Genomic DNA, 20,837 nt, shown 5'->3' with positions numbered 1-20,837 from the left:
CTTTAGAAGGCTATAATAACTACCTTACTTTTGTAGTAATAAAGATCACAGATGTTTTTGTGACATAAACAACAACATAATGTGATATGAAAATATCTGTGATTTCTGTTGGTGACACAATCACAACTTACTGCTAATACTACTGTGGTTTATTGTCTATGTTCATCATGAAAGGAAGTAATAAATTTCTGTTATACGAAAAAATATTTTCCCATCCACGTTCACAATCCTCCTGAGTTCTCTGAACTCTAGATGAAGAACCTCTGATCTCTGTCTTTATCCATCTTGAAGGGGTTTGTTTATAAGCCTCCAGTAAAGGTAGAACATTAGACCACAAAGCACTCAAGGAGCATTTCATGAACCGGTTTCTGTAAGGGCTTGTAGACATAGAGCCCTGGACGGTCTTAAAATAATAGGGAGAAGGTGAAGAGCTCTCTGAGGAGGGACCATAAGGAGAGCTCTGTGAATTTCTGGAGCTAAAATTCAAATGCATCTTATTTTTAATTTAATTTTTTTAAATTTTCTGCATAGCTCCTAAAAAATGTACAGTGACTTACAAGACAAAGAAAGCATAGCAAAGCCTCATGAATCAGAAGTAGATGAGAAAAAGAAAAGAAAAGAGAAAACAACATAGGGGCATAAAGTGAAAAGGCACCAAGCAAGAAGCTGGTGCAAAAACTGGAAAGTGAGCCACAAATTTGCTTCTGAGCTTTGTGGCAGGCATCTTGAAGGGGAAAACCTGGAAGTCACAGAACTCAGTTTCCAAAGGCTTATATCAAAAAAAAAAAAAAACAAAAAAAAACAAACCTCAGAAAAGTATAATGCTTCTGGTACTAAAACCAGATAGAAATTCCTCCCACGGATCTTTATAAAGAGAATATCATGTGTCCTAATTAAGGAACAATAACCTCAATAATATCATTAAAAGAGGCATAACAATGAGTTTCATAGAACCTTTTTAAAAATAGTTTCTTAAAACAATAGCAATACACCAAACACGATTCAATGGGGGCTCATGAAGGAAAGCCAGGTACTCAGCTTTCTGAATTCAGATGTGAGTGACTTACCTAAGTTAGTCAGAACTGAACACGGGCCCCACTCTCAACAGCAGGAGGTGGCAGACTTTTCTCAAAGGGTCAGATAGTAAACATTTTCAGCTTTACAGGCCTTACAGTCTACTGTAAATATTTATCTCTGCCATGAAAGCCCCCACAGACAATGGCATCACTGGGTTCAAATAAGCTTTATTTATAGACACTGAAATCTGAATTTCATATACTTTTCACATGTCATGAAATATAATTCTTTCTTTGATTTTTTTTTATCATTTAAAAACCATTCTTAGCTTATAGGCCACACCAAAACAGGCAGGGGGCTGGATTTGGCCCACAAGACATAATTTCCTAACTTCTGGTCTACAGCATAAGTTTCCCCCAGACAGCTCCTTGCCTCTTGTATCCTTCTCTTTCCTCAAGCCTCTGTCTATATCAACTTTTTCAGGTAATTACTATTTCCACATTTTATACACAACTATACACAAAGACAACCAGGATAATACCATGAGGACAGACACGGCTTCAGAATCTCTATGTTCCATGGAAATAAGAAGGTAATCTAGGATGAATTAGCAACAAAGAAATGGTTTAGTTCCCAGTCTCCTCATTAAAATAAACATACACATATACACAAAAAAAGGCATAAAAATTTGAATGTACAACTTTCTCTACTTCAAGGATCGTATGTCAGTTTTTTAGAAGCATATAAAAATATGTATAATCAGCTGAATCACTTAATTCGGGTGTTGTAGCATTTACAGCGCTAGAGCTCCCAATGAAAATGAAAACATATCATGTTTCGCAGCATACAATTAACTTGGTACAATCCCAATAAGAAACCCTTCATTTCGAATGTCATTCAAATGTCCCTGAGCTTCTGTCTATTCTGAGACAAAACAAAGTACAAGTCCACTGAATTTGGCAAACTGGGTTGTCTCTATTATATTGGCACACAAAAAGGCCCTACGGAATTCACCCCATCTCTTTATTTTAGGTCCTCATCTATGATTTGTAATACTTATAACTACCTATTCTGGAGAGCTGCTAAGACAATTAATAAGAATTTATGAATAAGCCTTGCCGAGCATGATGAAAGAAAGGTATTATGCACACCCAGATGAACCCTGTTATAATTCAGGGAGGTGGCAATTAACCTCATGGAAACACAACCACACATCAAATCGAGTCTCCTATAAATATGTAAGTGCATTCAGAAGATGCTCTAAACCACACGATTCTATTGTTCAACACAGGTCTTAGCCGCCCTTCTGAATGCTAGCCCTGTAAGTGTCCCACTGTAGGCTATGATTTGTTACCTCTGTGTATTTTCTTATACTTTCACAATTGGTTCTGGTAATGAGGCTGTGTATAAGACACGGGCTCCTTGAACCATGAAAGATTAAATTCTATGCTAAGCTGTAGAAATGCCAGTGAAACCTCTAGTACATCCCGAGAACAGGCCCGTAGCTTGTGGGGCTTTGGGAACTTGTAACTCATGAATGCTCGACTGTGCAGAGCTCACATAATGAACAAGGCAAGGTCTAGAGTTACATGTAAGTCACTGCAATTATTTCTAAGGACACTTATTCTTGAGTGTATGCATTCACCCACTAGAACACTGAAGCTTTGTATTATTAAGGTGAAATGTTGGGTTCAACTCCAAATACTACTGTTTCTATAACCAGCCACAGAGCCTCATCCAAACTAACATATATTGCATTTTAACAGCATTTGCTAAAACCTACATATTCTAAAAATTATACAACATTCCAAAAAAACCTCAAGGAAAATCACTTTCAAAGTGACCATGTCATCTTTTTAGTTTCTTCACTGCATTAATCTGCGTCCACAAAAACAAAATTAAAATCTATGTTTAAATAATCAGAATAAGCTTCTTTATAATAAGAGTCATAGTATCCATTACATCTGTTTTTTAACTGAAGGAAAAAAAGAATGATTGAACACGTGGCATTCATGGGTAGGAGGTACGCATTTCCAGCTCTGCTACTTACGGTTGTGTATCCTCAGGCAAGTTATTTAACCTCAATAAGCCTCACAGTTCTCAACTATAAAATGTTGATAAGAACCTCAACTACTTCATAGGTTATCATGAGGATGAGATGAGATACTGTATGGCAAGTCCCTGAATAAAGGCTTCTTTCCTTTCCTTATTTAGGGAATTGTGATATTGTGATTTATAAGAAATATATATATTTGGTCATTCAGATGATCAATATATATTTCTCAGACATATTTGGTCTTCATCCACAGATCTTGGCTCACAGCTCCCAAAACCTTTGGAATTTCCTGAACGATAAGTGCAAAGGGAGCATCTTTTGTTACAATATTTGGTCTCTGGTCCTCAGTTTCTGAAAACGGTTCAGGGCCATAAAAATGAAATGGAAGTCTTGTTTACATTAGTGAAGGTGACTGTGGACCCCACCCAATGGTGAGGGCTGGTTGCCAGGAGAACCAGCCATATGATCAAAGGATTGGAGCTTTTCAGACCCACCCCTGACTTCCGGGGAGAGGAGGGGGGCTTGAGGTGGAATCTGGCCCCAAGCTCAAGAGAACAGAAGCTCCTTTGTTCAGGACCTCACCCTATGTATCTCTTCATCCGGCTGTTTATCCGTATCCTTTAATATCCTTATATTTAAAGATATAAATCAATAATCTACTGAGTAAATGGGTTCTCTCGAGTTCTGTGAGCTATTTTAACAAATTAATCAAACCAGAGGCCATTGGCTCTGAAGTGGAGGGCAGTCTTGCCAGACTGAGCCCTTTACCTCTGGAATCTGATTCTATCTCTGGGTAGATAGTGTCAGAATTCAGTTGAATTCTTGGACACTCTGCTGGCATCCGAGAACTGCTTGTTGGTGTGGGGAAGCCTACACACACACACGTTGGAATTGGGTCCAGGAACCTAAAAGAAGCACCCAGTTGGGTCAACAAGGTACCTTCCTGAACCCTGAGGGAGACATAATACCATTAAGAATTAATCCCCATAGTGTGATGTTTAAGAGGCTTATTAAATCACAGCCTCAACACTGAGAAGAAAATGGAAGAAACCAGATATTTATGATGACTCAGATTTTTCCATTCACTAAATGTGGCTACTGTGCAGAGATACAACCTTTTGACAGAATTTTGTATCCAAGGTGTCTCACACTGTGAAGGCATGGATTCTGTGATTTAATTTCTATACTCTCACCACTACTCTCTTCATTTAAATAATGTAATGCCTCTCCAGGAAAGAGTTCCATCTCAACCCTACAGTTACACCCAGCCAATGCCACTCTCCTCCACATGAGCATGGACTCCAGCCTCTCATAAAATGGTCTCCTCAGAATCAGAATCCAGGCTTTTCTAGTGCCTATAACTGAGACTATGACCCAGGAGTGCTGAAAACCTGGACTTTCCTGACCTAGAATGGTAGAATGAGACAACTCCCCAAAACGTTTCTTCCAAACGTCAGGTAAGGTGCCTTTTACAATCTCCCAATTTCTAGGCACTCCTCATTGGTCCCCAGTGAAAAAGAAGCATTATCTGGTTGCTAACATCCTTAAGCCTTGACCTCCAGTTGGATCAAATTTTTATTGTGTGAAAAATACGTTGGTGGCCTGGTTTCCTTTTATCATCTACAAATCACAGTTACAACTTGGCTCAAGTATTAGCAGCTTTAGTGGAAACAAATCATTCTGTTCATGTTTGCTGAATACTGACATAGTGGTAAGGCTAAGCAATAAAAACTACTGCCCATACTTGTTGAGTCTGAGAACAAAGAAAATTTATTTTCCAATTATTCACTTTACATCACCATAAGGAAAGAAATCTGTGTGACAGCGAGGGTAACATGCATTTGCTAGTGGATGCCATTTAGTCTTTAAAAAGTGCTGGAGAATATCTCTAAATAGAATTCATTATAATTATCTTGAGATATTAACAGTAGGCAGCTGCCAAAATATTTTACAAATAGAGCAGTAATACACTACTGTTACCTAATCCAGCTGTGTTTGGCTACTTGGTGTTAAATCTCATTCCTTCCATGAGATAAACAACTTATTAACCACAGAGGAACTAACAAGATTTTAGCTTCTCCTAAGGGTAGCGCTCTAAAGACTTACGTCAGTTAAACGAGTTCCCTTCTGACTATTTGTTCACAAACTTGCTTCATGAGATGGTGAGGACTCAATGAGTTAATGCACAGGAAACCCCTGGAACAGTGCCAGCCACATAAGAATTGCTCAATGCTGGCGATAAAGAAGTCAGGACAGAGTAGGAACTTTCTAACAAAACATGCTCTAAAAATTACAACTCCTGATAAATATGCAAATTCCACAGTTGAAATTTTAATGTCTAGGTTTTATTAGATCTCTTCTTATTCATATGGCTAATTTAAGCACAATGAATGTATGCAAAAATTTTTCCTCAAAACATTGTAATTACTCATATAATTACTCATATAATTATGTATGAGCTGTATTTACTCATATAATTCAAGAAAAGACTCTCTATTGGGACTCAGCCATTTAGGTAGATATAGGCAGGACCATACAATTATTGTAATCGACTTCGTGGTACTTAACAAACTTAGGAAACAATGGAAGTGGATGGATTTAGAGATAAAACGGGAAATTCTGAGACCTACAACAAAAACTGAGGCTTTAGTGTATAACTGAACTTGGCCCACACTTTGCCTAATATAGTTTTATCCGTGTTGCACACAGTGTAATCATTGGCATCTTTTTTTTTTTTGATAAAATGAATAAATCGTTTGAGAAGGCTTAAGGAAAAGTGAATGAGGTTAGGGGAGTGGGCTGAATTTTCTAAAGAGAAACAGGTTGGCCAATCAAAAATATTTCAAAATGGTAAAGTTACATTTTTCAAAGACTGCTCTTTGGTCTGTATTTTCTATCTCCAGAATGTCAAAACAAAATGCTAAGGCTAAATCAGGGTGTAGCTGTGACTCACTGATAACCAACTTGGGAGCATTTTGTTTTTTTAACTTATGGAAAATATTTCCCAGCAAATAAAAGAAAAAGCAAAGCTGTAGAAAACGGGTAGGGCCTCCTTCAAAGAGCATGTGATAAAGAGAAAAGTGCTAGGCATGCAGTTAGGTGATCAGAGTTCCAGCTTAGGGATAGTATCACCAACAGCCGGCCAGGAAGCTCTTAAATGCTGTGAATCAACTGTAATATAAAGGGCTTGAAGACGAACTCTGAATTTTCCTTCCAGAAGTAAAATGCTAGGGTTACATTTTTAAAGTAGGAACAACCTGAATAAAAAGCAAATAATTTAAAATTTTAACTCAGTAGAAAAGGAATTTTAAAAATATATGAAAAGTCAGTTGAGAATTTTATTGATTTTGGCCCAAGGCCACTCTGTAACACTGACTGGGTGGAAGGTTGAAAGAATATAAAGGTTGTGGGTGGGGTGTTGCAATTAGAAAAAGTAAATGCTATGTTTAGAATAGACTTAAAAACAGAGTTTGAATGGGCTAAAAAACTATAATTATAGAATATAAGGCTTCAGTAGCTATAGTTAATTATGGCAGGCAGAGTTCCTGGTTGGATCATTCAATAAATATTTGTTTAGTGAATGAAGTGAACAAATACATAAGTGAGGATTTGACAGGAACTAAAAAGGGAAAGGATTTTAGACACTTTAAGGAAAACAAAACAATATATAACAGGACCACAAGCGGAGGACCAAAAAGTTAGTGCTGGCTTTTAACAGTAGGAAAATTACAAAAATAAAAAATCATCACCAATGTCTTGAGTTGTCTATTTTCCTAGAAAGTGGGAAGGCATGAATTATCCATAAATAATAATGATTGGGGAAAGGTATAGATGAATGAGGTAATGGGGATAAATCTCAGACCTTATTGTAGGTGGTTTAAGTCACTAAGTAAAGTCTGCAAATGATTTATAAAGCACATACCTGCATAAATTAAAAAGAAAAAAAAGTAATTGTATTATTAGACTGGATGTAGATGTTTAGTGGATAAAAATTAATATATATATATATTTTTTTTTTTTTTTGGTGAGGAAGATTAGCTTTGAGCTAACATCTGGGCCAATATTCCTCTATTTTGTTTGTGAGATGCCACCACAGCATGGCTTGATGAGTGGTGTGTAGGTCCACACCCGGGATCTGAAACTGTGAACCCTGGGCTGCCAAAGCGGAGTGTGCGAACCCAACCACTATGCCACTGGGCCGGCACCCAAAATTAATATTTTTATAATAAAACATATAAAGCAGATGTTAACTAGATATTTAAAGCAAATATTAACCTAGCATAGAAATGATCATCTTTAATGATGTAGCTTTTCATATAATATATTTATGTCACATTTATATATTTTCAAAGGTTTAGAAAACCTTGATAACAGGTCACAGGCTACATACTTTTATTGCCAAAAGTTAGTTTTTGGTACTCACAGATTGAGCTTGTCATGTTTATGTGGCAGTCATGTTTCCACAATACCAATTATAGCAAAATCAACTTCATGAGTAAATTTGAAATGCAGAAACAGTTGCTGATAAGATTTTAAAGGAAGTCACACCAACCAACTGATGGAAGTCATTTTATATGCTATGTGTTATCAGAAGCAAGTTATAGTGCAAGTTTTAATACGGTGGCTCTCTCGCAGAGAGAAAAAATATTTCCATCTTGTGCACCAATTTATTCTAAATTGGAAAAATATTTGGTGATCAAAAAGGCAGAAAAGAGGAACATGAAAACCAAATTTGTAACAAATCCAGTGTTAATGATTAACCAATTAACCTTTCTGAAAAGCTTTATTTAATCTTTATTAGAAGCAAAGGGAGCTTAGATGACAGTGTGAGTCTGAAAAGGAGTGGTTGCCTGTTCCTGGTGCTGGGCTTCGGGAGAGAGGGGACAAATAGCTTTGGGGGCTCTGAAAGCAGGGGGCACTGGGTGTGCTTCTTATCCCAGACAGACCCCAGAAGAGAGGAGGCCTGGAAAGATTCAAGCAACCCCTAGAGCTCCTCAAAGTCCCAGGATGGTCACATCAGAGCAGGAGCCCAGTTTCCACACTCCTGGGAGTAGTGGGGAAGTGTCAAGGATCTTAGCCAGCCTCACTGAGTTTCCCCCAGAGTTGTGCTGGAACAGCACAGTGACCTCAGGGTACCCAAGGAGAGCACAGAAGAGGCAAGGAGAGATGTTGAAACTGAAGGGGACTTGCAGACGGAATTCGCTTGAACTGGACCAACACTGAGGATGAGGCAGGACAACGCTCATCTCTAAAGATGCCTGCACAGACAGAGGCCACCAAGACAAGGTGAGCACCCCCTACCCCAGGCCTTAGCACTTTGTAGGGAAAAAGGGTTAAATTAAATATTTCTGACTAGCGATCTGACTTAAGTTTACTTGTTCATAAAGTGCTCCCTTTATAAGAATGATACAGATATGGTAAGGTAAAGGTATGATATGACACGGTAACGGTACCTAGGAATTGAGAAGAGGCAGAGATTAATAAAAAATGCTGGTTATAATGTAAAATAATCTAATTAAAACATCAAATAGCTGACAAGATAGTAAGAAACTGCCAGACCAAAATCTGCAGGAAAGCAGGAGACCAAGAGGTAAGCAGGGAGACACTTTATCCTGATGGGGGCAGATGTGAACTGATTTTGACAGCCTCACAGAGGAGGTGAAACAGAAATCAAAGCCAGAACCCACCCAAGTGGGGAAAATAAAAAGGACCTCCTTATATTAAGCTCAGGCTCCTAAGAGTCACACCTCAAAATAAGAGTGAACCAGAATAAACCCACCTCCTACCCAAGACTACAAGGACAGCTGTCTTGGCATTGAAAGTACATGTAAGGGGGGTGGGGTCCCTGAGAAGCTGTATTCACAAACTGGCCATTGTGTGCAAACCTGCAACTCAAATTCACATCACCTGGGTGGTCTAAAAAACTTTAAGAGGTAAATTTAAGTTAAAGTGGTCTCAGACTAGTAGTGCCACCACGCACCTGGCAGAAACAAAAGCAAATCCTCTGAAAAAAAAAGGCCATTCATCCTAAGCTTCAAAGAAATCCTACAAGTAATTTTTTAGTGGTCATGACAAATACCCAGGCAAAAATAAGTGAGCACACAAAAACAGACAGATAAGAGGGGAGAGGAGGAAATCTAAGAAAAATATAGATCCTAAAAACAAATTCATTCTCTAATGAATTCTGCAGCCATTTATGCAACAATATTTATTGAGCACCTACTAAGTGCCAGGCTCTATGCCAGGTTGCAGGAAACACATGCCGTTTTAGCTGTCATATGAACAAATCACTCAGGGGATGATGAGAGGTTAGTTGAACTACCATTATGTTTCTTTACCTTTACTTTCTGTATTTTCCTAAGACTTGCAAACACAAGGACTAATGAGTGCCCATTACTATTTTTAGTGATAGATTTTGAAATAAATAGTAATCTCCTAGGACTGAGATTGACATCGTTGATTCCTTTCCCAGACTCTCATTCCCTGAAAGTTCCATGTTCGAGTTAAGCCTAATCCCCTAAGCAAACCACAGAGCCACGAGCATTAACAGAAACGTGATGAAAGACATAGATTATCTCGGAGATGTAAAACTCAGAGTTAACATTTATCTTTAATTGTAAATGTTCAAACAGATGATCTTGGAATAATAGCACGAACTAGGTCAACATTAATTTTTTTTTTTTGCTGAGGAATATTTGCTCTGAGCTAACATCTGTGCCAATCTTCCTCTATTTTGAATGTGGGTCGCCACCACAGCATAGCCACTAACAAGTGGTGTAGGTCCGTGCCTGGGAACTGAACACAGGCTGCTGAAGCAGAGTGTGCCAAACTTAACCAGTAGGCCACGGGGCTGACCCCCAGACAACATTAATTTTAAGGCAGATCTGGAAACAGCTGAAGGCACAGGAAGGGTGGAGGAGTTAGTCCAATATTGACTTACATATGGATTGCCTTTTCTGGCCAAAGTTCTTAAAATCTTACTGATATTTGGGTTACTCTGGTGTGTCCACACCAATTACCAACCTTTGTCTTCTATCCAGCTTTACACAATAAGGATTCAAGTTGTCAGCTCTATACTTATGCATTTGTTTGCTCTTATTAAATATTCTGGTGGTTGTCATTTACTGAACCTTCAGAACGGTATGACCTGTGCTAGCTCTTTTCTCCTTGCTTGCCAAATCGTGACAGTGTGGTGTAATAATAGCGACTGCGTATAGGGGACTTACTCTGGACCTGGAACTGTGCGAGACACTTTTTAGGAGTTATTTACTCCTCACAACAATTGTAAGGGGTAAGTCATTATTACGCCCATTTTACAGATGAGGAAACTATGGGCCAGAGAGGGTACATCCTGAAGCAGAGATATAGAGGGAGCAAAAGCATGAGCTCAAAGTTATACAGACCTGAATTCAAATCCTGTTCTGCCCCTGGCATTTCTCCTCCCCTAGAGATGAGGCTCAGTTTTCTGGGGTGAAGGCTGCCGTGGGAATAAAATGAAATACAGTGTGTCTGAGGGCCTGGCCTCTGGGAAGTGCTTGTTTCTCCTTCCTTCCGATGGTTTCTTATTTGGAAATTCATGTCTTGCCTTAGGCAACATCTTCAAATAGTTTTAAAAGTAGTTACTTCCAGGAAAATAACGTACAGAATTTTTTTTTTTTTTTGGTGAGGAAGATTAGCCCTGAGCTAACATCTGTTGCCAATCCTCTTCTTTTTGCTGAGGAAGATTGGCCCTGGGCTAACATCCATGCCCATCTTCCTCTACTTTATATGTGGGATGCCTGCCACAGCATGGCTTGATAAACCGTGAGTAGGTCTGTGCCCGGATCCGAACCTGTGAACCCCGGGCTGCCGAAGCAGAGTGCGCAAACGGAAGCACTATGCCACCGGGCTGGCCCCCTAGAATTTTTAAATAATAAAGAGGTAGATAATCTCTTATGTTTATGGAGGGCTTTAAGTTTTCAATACCCTTTCGCTCCTTCCCAACCATTGGTTTGTTTGATCCTTTGGAAAATATTGAATATCTCAGTTGACTGTTTTAGACTGGCTGTCTCCGGGACATAATAACGTTGTCTGTGGGCCTTGAAAAATGCTAATCCAGGAAACGATCCAAGAAGAAAGGACCAGGCCTTTGCCTTTCTTTCCAGTCCCCTGAGGCAATCTGCCCTTTTCCTTCTCCCAGGTATCTGTGTGTGTGTGTCAGGGTAGTTGAAGGGTGGCCAGGGTCGGAGGTAAGTCAAGGGTGGGAGGGCGGGATGTGACACATAGCTGTCAGGTTTCCATGGTAAGGAGGCCTAGCACAGAAGGAATGTGCTACCTTCTCTTATAAAAGAACATTTCATTTTTTTCTCAAGCTTGTGAGAAAATCATCCTACATTCTCTCATTTAAACCAAAACTATGTACTCTTCTTAGAGTGGTCTGAACTGAAAGGCTATATTCATCCAGAAGGTGTGGCAAAAAATCCTGGGAAAGATGTATTCACCCCAGTAGACCGCCTGGCACACAGTAGGGCTCAGCAAAGATGTGAAGTTACTGCAGTAACTGCGGTGTGAACCACTGTCTCTGTTGACAATGCAGAAAATAATGTGATGATTCCCGGGGGTCCCGGAAAAGGCCAGCCCAACCACACTCCTAGGAGAGCTTCCTAGATTAGCAAGACTCACTTCTCAAATAATTGATTAGTTCAGAGGTCACACACGTGGACAGATTTTGTTTTGGCCTGCAAGGTTTCAAAATACATTTTGAGTTAACATTTAAAGCTTGAGAGATTTCATCTGCATTTACAGCTGGCTCGCTTTACCCAACGGTATCTACCTGGCCCTTTTGGGAACTTGTGCTGGTGCCTGGATTATAACTGTGTTGGCTAAATAAAAGTTCAGAAGTCCTGTTAGCTGTTTCAGGTGTTAATTTAATCCTATACACAACACACACCCCCCCCAAACAAAAACAGAAGGTTCACAATATATGAATACAAAAACCAAACAAACCCTCCGGCCCTCCAATTTCTCACTCTCTCAGAACTGACTGTGCGGTTCCCACGATCGGTTTGTAAAGCCCCTGTTCTCAAACCCTCCACTTCACGGGCTCTTGCTGGCTAGAGGCATGAAGGGGAAAGACCACCTGCCCCTTTATTACTAATGCTTGAAAAAGCCCCGCATCACAACTGGGAAGGAATTCTTGATGCAAGCAGGGAAAAAGAATTAAAACTCCGCTGATACAAAAAGCTACTAAGTGCCACAGCAGCTTGTCATTTAGAAGATACCATTTAGAATTTTAGTGAAATTAAATTAAATAGGAACAAAACACAAGTGATTTTTACTTGACCATATTTTAAAACATATTACAATACTGAGAGTCTCCCACTTTAAAATCACTCCTATAAAAGGCAGCTGGACTCCGACCATTCTCCCTTTTCAAATTGATGTTGCCTTACTCCTGCTGGTCCAGTGTGGTCCCCTGAAACCCCAGAGCCTCCACTCCCTTTCCCTTGCGCTCAAGCCCACAATTCTAGCCCCTGCATGATCCCTCCACTCTCCTTCCCAACTCTTGTTTTTCTCCTCTCTCCCCCTGCTCACCACAAATACACTTCAAAGATATTTCAGTGATAAAAATTATATAATAGTATATAAGTGATAATACTATTATACACTACAAATACATTACATTACTAATACATTACTACTAATAATAGGTGCTCAATAAATGTTTGTTCACTATGTGCCAAGCACAAGTCTAACTATTTGAGAGAGGTCACAGGATTCAGTAACCACCACAGTCTTCTGAGGCTTGCAGTGTAGTATTAAAGATGAGTGCTCAGCAGTCAGACTGCAGGTTGGGCTCTTAAGGCTCGTAGACCACCTCTGGTGTGGCCCAAATGCTTCCTACAAAGCGCCTTCCAACTCTAAGAGTCTATGATTACTGCTGCCATTTTTAAGGATGCAAGATTTATAGGAGTGCTTATTGCTGAGGAAAGGAACTTTTCTCTTTGGCAAGCCCTCTGTTTCCATAAAGGGGATGGCCCAGATTAATTCTGGATGAAACTGAGCCTTCTCAAAACAGTCCCCTCACCCTACTCCACCAAGCAGAGGAGTCCCCCAGGACTGAACTTGAAGTGCCACCCGATGCCAATAAGGAGCTGAATTAACCTAGAAGGTTAAATCCTGCCAGTGTAGAAATGCAATTTCCTCCAGTAAGTCTAGATAATTGCAGTTTCCTCTATGAACGTCTGTCATTAAAGTCCACTCCAAGGAGGTTCCACGGATAAAACCCCAATGACTGTCGCTGACGTGTGCCCAGCGACCAGACCTGGCAGATCCGGAGTCAGCTCAACCCACCACCCGCTGGACCTACGCGGAGATCATACAGAAGAAAAGGCGGGTCTGGAAAAGCTCTTGGGGAAGAAAGGAAATTTCCTGTCTCTGGTCCTTTCTCTTTATCGGGACCCACTTGCAAGCTCGGGAGGTCTAACCCGAGCGTGACGACTACCAGGAGCGCAGGTTCCCAGAGGCGCGGGGTGGAGAGGGACTGCCAGGAGAGGGCTGCCCCGGGAATCCCGGCCGAGCCTCGCCCTCCTGCTTTCCCTCCTCCACACCCTCCTCGTCCTCCCTCTTCTCCTCCTCCTCCTCCCGGCGCCCGAGCCTCCGCGCCGCGGCTGCTCGCCTCCTCCCGGGAAGGGTGGGATCCAAGTGTCCCGGCGGGGTGGGCGCCGCACAGTTGGAGGGGAGGAGGAAGGCAGGCGACTCGAAGCCTACCGTCTTCTGCTTCTTGACCCCCGACATACTGGCTGGCTGCGGCTCTACCCGGCGAGCTGGAACTCGGAGCCCGGCTCCTGGGAGCAGAGGCGCTAGGACGCACGGATGGCGGTGGCGGCGGCAGCGCCTGCTGCCGAACTCCGGGGAAGGAGGTATAAAAAGGCTCCGCAGACACGTCGCACTTCCCTTGACCAGCCCCCTCCTCCTACTCCTCCTCCCGCCGCGCTCCTCTCCGCCCCGTCGGCTCCGCCAGCAGCGCCCAGCCCCGGGGACCCGGCCGCCTGGGCGGCGTCCCCGGCGCGGCTCCCCGCTGCTCCGTCAGCCCAGGTCGGAGGCAGGACCTTGCGGCCTGAGGGGCAGACTGGCCTGCCCCGCGCGCAGCCCCGGGTCAAGTTCGCCCTCGCCCTTTCCACTCCCAGCGGGCCCAGAACGTCCCCTTCTTCCCACCCCACCCCAGCGCCTCTTCAAGGAAGCCTTCCTGCCTCTGGGACCTAAGAGCTAACTTGGGTAAGGGCAAGGATGCTTGAAACCGCCAGGCTTGTTGGCAGGATCCGCAGCGGGCACCGACGCCCAGCTCGTCTTCATTTGCAGTAATAGTAGCGATGGCTAGTTAACATTTATTGATCCTCACTCTGCACTCTGCTGAGCTCGCCTTAAGCCTCACGCGTCCCCTGCCCCAGGCATCAAGTCCTACTTTCTCCCCATTTTACCAATGTAGCAATGGAGGCTTTCAGACTTTCTCAAGTCTCAAGGTTATATTCCAAGAGGGGGATTCAAACCCAGGCTGTCAGCCTCCGTAGGACAGGCTTTCTACACCAGAGTCATCATATAAAATCACGAGGCGCACTGCTTGCCTGCGCTTGATGCACCAGGCATGGTGCTCAGGGGGGTGCACGCGTTCACTCCTTTGGAGCTCACGATGTTTTCCTCATGTTACAGATGGGCCAGCTGAGGCACTGCTCCTCCTCGCACAGTCACTTAAGCAAGGGCAGCCCCAGAAAATGACCTGTGGTGGCCCAGCGACTTGTTTCAGTCCATCCCCCAAACTACTCCCATAATGCTTCCGTGTGTTCAGTAACTAGGATTGGCGCTGTGGAGAAAGAAAACAGGAGGCCCAAGTTCAGATGATTTATGGCCTAGACCCTAGGGCTCCAAGGTTTTATCGGAGTACAGCATGAGGCAACTTTCTTAAAGAACCCAATGTCTGGGACAAGCAGAGGAGAGAAACTATGGTTAGTGACAAGCACCTTGAGGACAGTTACTGGGTCTCACACCACTTTGTACCTTAACTCCTTGCATAATGGCACAAACAGATCAATAGGACAGTGCAGGCTAAAGAACCATGCAGACACACCAGGGCTGCCCTGCTCATACCAACTTGGGTCGTCCTTCTGTGAAAGGGCTAGAAAAGTTACATCCTAAGGAGGTGAGGGATGGAACTTTTCTTTCATACCTAATTGTATTTCTGGAAGACTGCCAGCTTTCCAGACAGACACCTATAAAGATCTGAGTATTCAGTGACTGCCCTTCTCCATGGGAAGGTGGGAAAGAAAAATATGTCAGGAGTCAAAAACCTTAAAAGGCAGCCTGCTTGTTTGTACAGTTTGGAATGTCAGTGTATTTATTTTCTTACTCATTTTGAATAAAGTGCCACCACTCCCTCCAACTGTGAGCAGCTAGGGGGCAAACACTGGGTTTGAGTTTCTGTTCTGCACACAAACTAGCACATTCTGAATTTATGTGAAGTGTCAATAGTAACATCCCATTCTAATTTCATTGGAAAAATAGTTTTGTATCAGTTCCAACCATATCTTGGATCCTGCTCTAAGACAGAAGGTAAATTAAGTGTGGATGGAGAAAAACAATTTGCATGACTGTTTTCTTTTTTTTTTTTTTATATTGCCTCTAAAAACGCTGTATTCTTGAAACAGAAGGAAGTTAAGGGCAAATCCCTAAAGGCTACTTCCTGGAAAAGAAATATAGATTGTTTAGACCTAGGACAGGTTTTGAGATCATTTGTCCAATTTTCCTATCCCTGTATTTTACGTATGGGCAATGTAAAACCGGTGCTGAGGGAGGGGAGGTAATCTGACCCTAGTCGCTAGTTAGGGGCAGAGTTGAAACTCAAACCCAGGTCAGCCAACTCCCCATATGCTCTGTCCACTAAATCACTCAGCCTCCGGGTCAACTGTTTCAAGACCCCATGATAATTGTAAGCTGGACTGTTTATCTTGTTTTAGATTTAATTAATTCTCAAATAGTACTTCAGAACACATATTCTTTTACTACTTCCAAAGAATTGTGAAATAGGAGGCCTCACCTCCCTTGGACCCAAGCTGGATTGTTTAAGATCCTTAGCATCACAGATCATCAGTTTAGTTGTAATTCAGCATGGTGACACTCTGAAAGTAAAATAATCATTTTTGTTTCCCCCAGGGTCTTTCTTTTAAAGGCAATGTCTTGAATTCTTTTTCAGCTCATTACCCTCTCGTTCCTAGGAGAGTACATTCCTTCTGGAAAGATATGAGCGGCTAGCAACTTAATTTTTGGAGTCTGATTTTAGCACATCACAACTGGAAGAAGATTCATTCAGGGGAAGGGAGGAAGGATTGAGGTCTGCCCACTCATTTGGACACAGTCTCCATAACTTTCTCAGTAGTGTTTCCTCCAAGACGCCACTGTAAAACACTGTGGCCTACATTGTACCAATTTATAATCCTTGATACTACTCACAAATTTGCATGAGGGATTTTTTTCTTCCTATTCTCTTCCTTCCAGAACTGGCTGGGCTTTAATAATTAGCTTAATGAGGTGGTGATTACTACTTGGTCTTTTTATTGTTTAGATAAGATAGAATCAGATGAACAAGAGAAATACATATACAAAGAATGCCAACATTAGTGAGATGTGTATGCCATAGGTTCTCCAACACGTTTTGGGAAACATCACATTTTAGGGGATCTAGCTTGGAGGCACCTCCCCTGGATGGTCCTTCCAAAGGAGTGCAGCTACATTGCCCCTTAGTGGCTGTAATGCATAAAAGAAACCTAATTGCTGAAATGCCCCTGTAGAGACATAAGTACAGCAGTTCCCTTGGGTCAACAAGCCCTTAGTGAAAGTCCTGTAGGATCCAAGCACTCTTCCCATGCAAAGGTACTACCAAGAAGAGCAAGATGTGATCCCTGTCATCAAGAAACTCACAACCTAGTGAAGGAGACAGACTCTGCCCCTTAGTCCCACCCCAGTCGTTTCAATACAATACATGACTTGGACAGTTGAAAGGGATACATGCACGCCTTAGACATTTTATTTTGACTTAAAACACATGCACTTCACTAATCTTTGATGTAGGGCTAAAGGCTTCCATTGTGGTATGAGTATGCTGATGGGAATTCCAAAAACCACTTTAAAGTGGTTTTAAAGTGGAGTTAAAAATTAAAGGCATTTAAACAATCTGAGAGGGAGCTTCCTTCAAGATTGAAACATACCCCTCCCCCATCTTTGTCTGTTCTCTTGCCTACACGTAATGCAACAGTACAGTTTTTAGCAGGTTATCTTTCCAAAACATCCATCCATTTTCACAGAAAACACAACTCTTTTTTTTTCATTCATATGCTATTCACTAAGTCACATCTAACCAAATTACTTTATTACACTAACAGGTACAAGTAGCATAAATAGGTTTGGGAACAAACACAATGGATCTCAGTAAGCATCCAACTTAGGGAGTGGGGGTGCAGAAGTGTATGGACATTCCAGTCCATCCTACTGTTGAAGAACATTCCTTTTGCTGTGGGCATCAGTAATTATCTTTTCCAGAAGAAATGGAGAGCATAGATTAAACTGGCCAGTTAGTTAAAAGAAAGGATCTTGTGGGAGCACAGAGGAGGGACATCCAGTTCAACTTTGGGAGGAAGGAGAATGGAGATAGATGTCAGGATTTCTTGGAGAAGAGGATACCCTGAACTGAGACTTAAAAGAAGGGTAGAGTTTTGCCAGCTCTCTCCTCCCCAAAGTGGGTGTGTGTGTAAATTTGAAAATTTAAAGGCAGAGAGCCGCATCAAATAATATGGTATGTTCAGAAAATTATAAGTATCTGTATCGCTGAGTTTAGGAGATATAAAAGAAGAGTGGGAGAATGTTGTAATAAAAGACATGCCATGTACAGTCAGGCAGCAACGTGATTTTGCATGTTCTCCATGCTCATCAGAGTGTGTTAGCGATGTGGCTGGCCTTCCATTTGTTCACTAGTCATTACAGGACACTTCCATGTCCGAAGATGAGAAGTCACTGTCCTGAGGTGCCCATAGTCTGGTAAGGGAGATGGATATATACACAAATAATTCAAAGGGAATGTGATAAGTGTTGGAATCAAGGGATATTTGAGATAATAAGGAAAAAGCACAAAAAAAGAAGCAATGACTGGTGGACTATGAAGAGATTCGTATAGGTGGTGACAATTTAACCTGAGTTCCCAGGAGAAAAGAAAGCTAGATAGCCAGTTAATTTGTCATCCTACTAATGGCCCAGGCTGCCTGGGCTGATGTTACCGACCGCATGAAACATTCACCTCCTACCCCGCCATTCCCTGTGCCTCCTTCCTGAAGAGCCCCAGCCTGTCACTAAAGACCCGAGTAGAGCAGAGAAAAACTGCTGACGGCCAGACTGCACAGCAACACCGACAGATCACCAAAAGGCTGCCCACAGTTTAGGCAGCCAGAGGAAAAGCCCACATACCCAGGCAAAAGTTATGCTCTTCTACCATTTCTTGGGTAGAATCCTGTCCAAAGATTTTGTCTACTCGTTGTATTAGTTTAAAGAGAAGTACATTTATTAGTATATGCATACATTACACAAAATAGAAACAATTTATATTAAATTAAATAGAGTATTTAGGGAAATTCACTCCAAAATTCAACAAACCTCAGTGAAAACAAGTTACATATGTTTAATGTCAGGCAAATCAGTTACTTCAGTCAATTAATTGGCTGAATTTTCAGCCTTCAGTAGCTTCTTTTAAAAGATGTTTAGCATACTACAAAGCAATAGTAATCAAAACAGCTTTGTACTGGTACAAAAACAGACGCACAGATCAATGGAACAGAATTGAAACCCCAGAAATAAAACCTCACATCTATAGGCAGCTAATCTTCGACAAAAGAGCAAAGAACATACAATGGAGAAAGGAAAGTCTCTTCAATAAATGGTGCTGGGAAAACTGGACAGCCACTGGCAAAAGAATGAAAGTAGGCCATCTGCTTTCGCCATACACAAAAATTAACTCAAAATGGATCAAAGACCTGAAGGTGAGACCTGAAACTATAAAACTCTTGGAAGAAAATGTAGGCAGTACGCTATTCATCATTGGTCATAAAGGGATCTTCTCGAATTCCATGTCTACTCAGACAAGGGAAACAAAAGAAAAAATAAACAAGTGGGACTTCATCAGACTAAAGTGCTTCTGCAAGGCAAACGAAACCAGGATCAAAATGAAAAGATAACCCACCAGCTGGGAGAAAATTTTTGCAAACCATATATCTGACAGGGGGTTAATCTCCATAATGTATAAAGAACTCACACAACTAAACAACAAAAAAATAAATAACCTGATCAGAAAATGGGCAGAGGATATGCACAGACATTTTTCCAAGGAAGGTACACAGATGGCCAATAGGCATATGAAAAGATTTTCAACATCACTAATCATCAGGGAAATGCAAATCAAAACTACACTAAGATATCACCTTACACCCATGAGACTGGCTATAATCACCAAGACAAAAAATAACAAATGTTGGAGAGGATGTGGAGAAAAGGGAACCCTCATTCACTGCTGGTGGGAATGCAAAGTCATGCAGCCTCTATGGAAAACAGTATGGAGATACCTCAAAAAATTAAAAATAGAAATACCTTATGATCCACGTATCCCACTTCTGGGTATTTATCCAAAGAACTTGAAATCAACAATCCAAAGAGGCTTATGCACCCCTATGTTCATTGCAGCATTATTCATTATAGCCAAGATGTGGAAGCAACCCAAGTGTCCATCAACAGATGATTGGGTCAAGAAGATGTGGTATATACATACAACGGAACACTACTCAGCCATAAAAAAAGACAAAATCGTCCCATTTGCAACAACATGGATGGATATGGAGGGTATTATGTTAAGTGAAATAAGCCAGACAGAGAAAGACAAACACTGTATGACCTATCTCATGTGTGGAATATAAACTAACACACAGACAGAGAGACCAGTTTGGTGGTTACCAGGGGGAAAGGGGTTAGGGGGTGGGCACAAGGGGTGAAGGGGCGCATTTATATGGTGACTGACAAATAATAATGGACAACTGGAATCTCACAACGTTATAAACTATTATGACATCAATAAAAAAAATTGCAAAAATAAAAAGATGTTTAGCAAAGTGGAAGATAATCCATGTCACTTATAAGTTTTTAACTGTTAGAAAAATATCTAATTAAACTTAAATAATTTAAATATTAACTATTTAATTAAATTATTTAACTTAAACTTTAAATTGTTAGAAAAATATCCAACTAAACTTTGCTAGATTTTAAGACATATTTTAAAGGAAGGAAGGAGGGAAGGAAGTAAAAAAGAAAAGAAAGAAGTGCAAACTGAGATATTTGGCCTAAAATTGAGCAGATATCACAAAACATGACATATTTAGAGAAATTAGTTATAATTAGAGAAATTTGTCTTTAATTATGTAAGGACAGAAATATTCCATTTAAAACTTATATGGGGTTACACAGTAAGTGCTTATGTTCCAGCATAACTGAGAAATGTGGTGATATAATAAATCTAATATTATAATTATTAGGGAATATCATAAATTCTATAAATAGGTGGTTAATTTGCAAAGAATTGGAATATAATATGTTGAGCATAATTTAATGTATTAGCTGATCCCAACCCTCCCGAAGGATTTTATAAATTATGGCAGTCACATCATGGAAAGATAAGTAGTAAAAAGTCAATATGATCTCCCTT

General features: G+C 41.1%; 1 protein-coding gene across 1 annotated transcript in view; it reads right to left on the bottom strand.

Annotated features, from left to right (window-relative positions):
- Positions 1-14,078, bottom strand: part of PAPSS2 (3'-phosphoadenosine 5'-phosphosulfate synthase 2) — a 79,913-nt gene extending 65,835 nt beyond the window's left edge. The window contains exon 1 of the mRNA XM_087432214.1: positions 13,823-14,078. Within this exon, the coding sequence (XP_087288340.1) occupies positions 13,823-13,849 (27 nt within the window). The 5' untranslated portion in view covers positions 13,850-14,078. The remainder of the gene's footprint in view (positions 1-13,822) is intronic.
- Positions 14,079-20,837: the final 6,759 nt, after the last annotated feature.

Source organism: Ceratotherium simum, chromosome 6 (assembly GCF_057802395.1).
Source record: "Ceratotherium simum simum isolate JZ-2026a chromosome 6, ASM5780239v1, whole genome shotgun sequence".
Lineage (NCBI taxonomy): Eukaryota > Metazoa > Chordata > Mammalia > Perissodactyla > Rhinocerotidae > Ceratotherium > Ceratotherium simum.
This window is presented reverse-complemented; position numbering and strand designations above follow the sequence as displayed.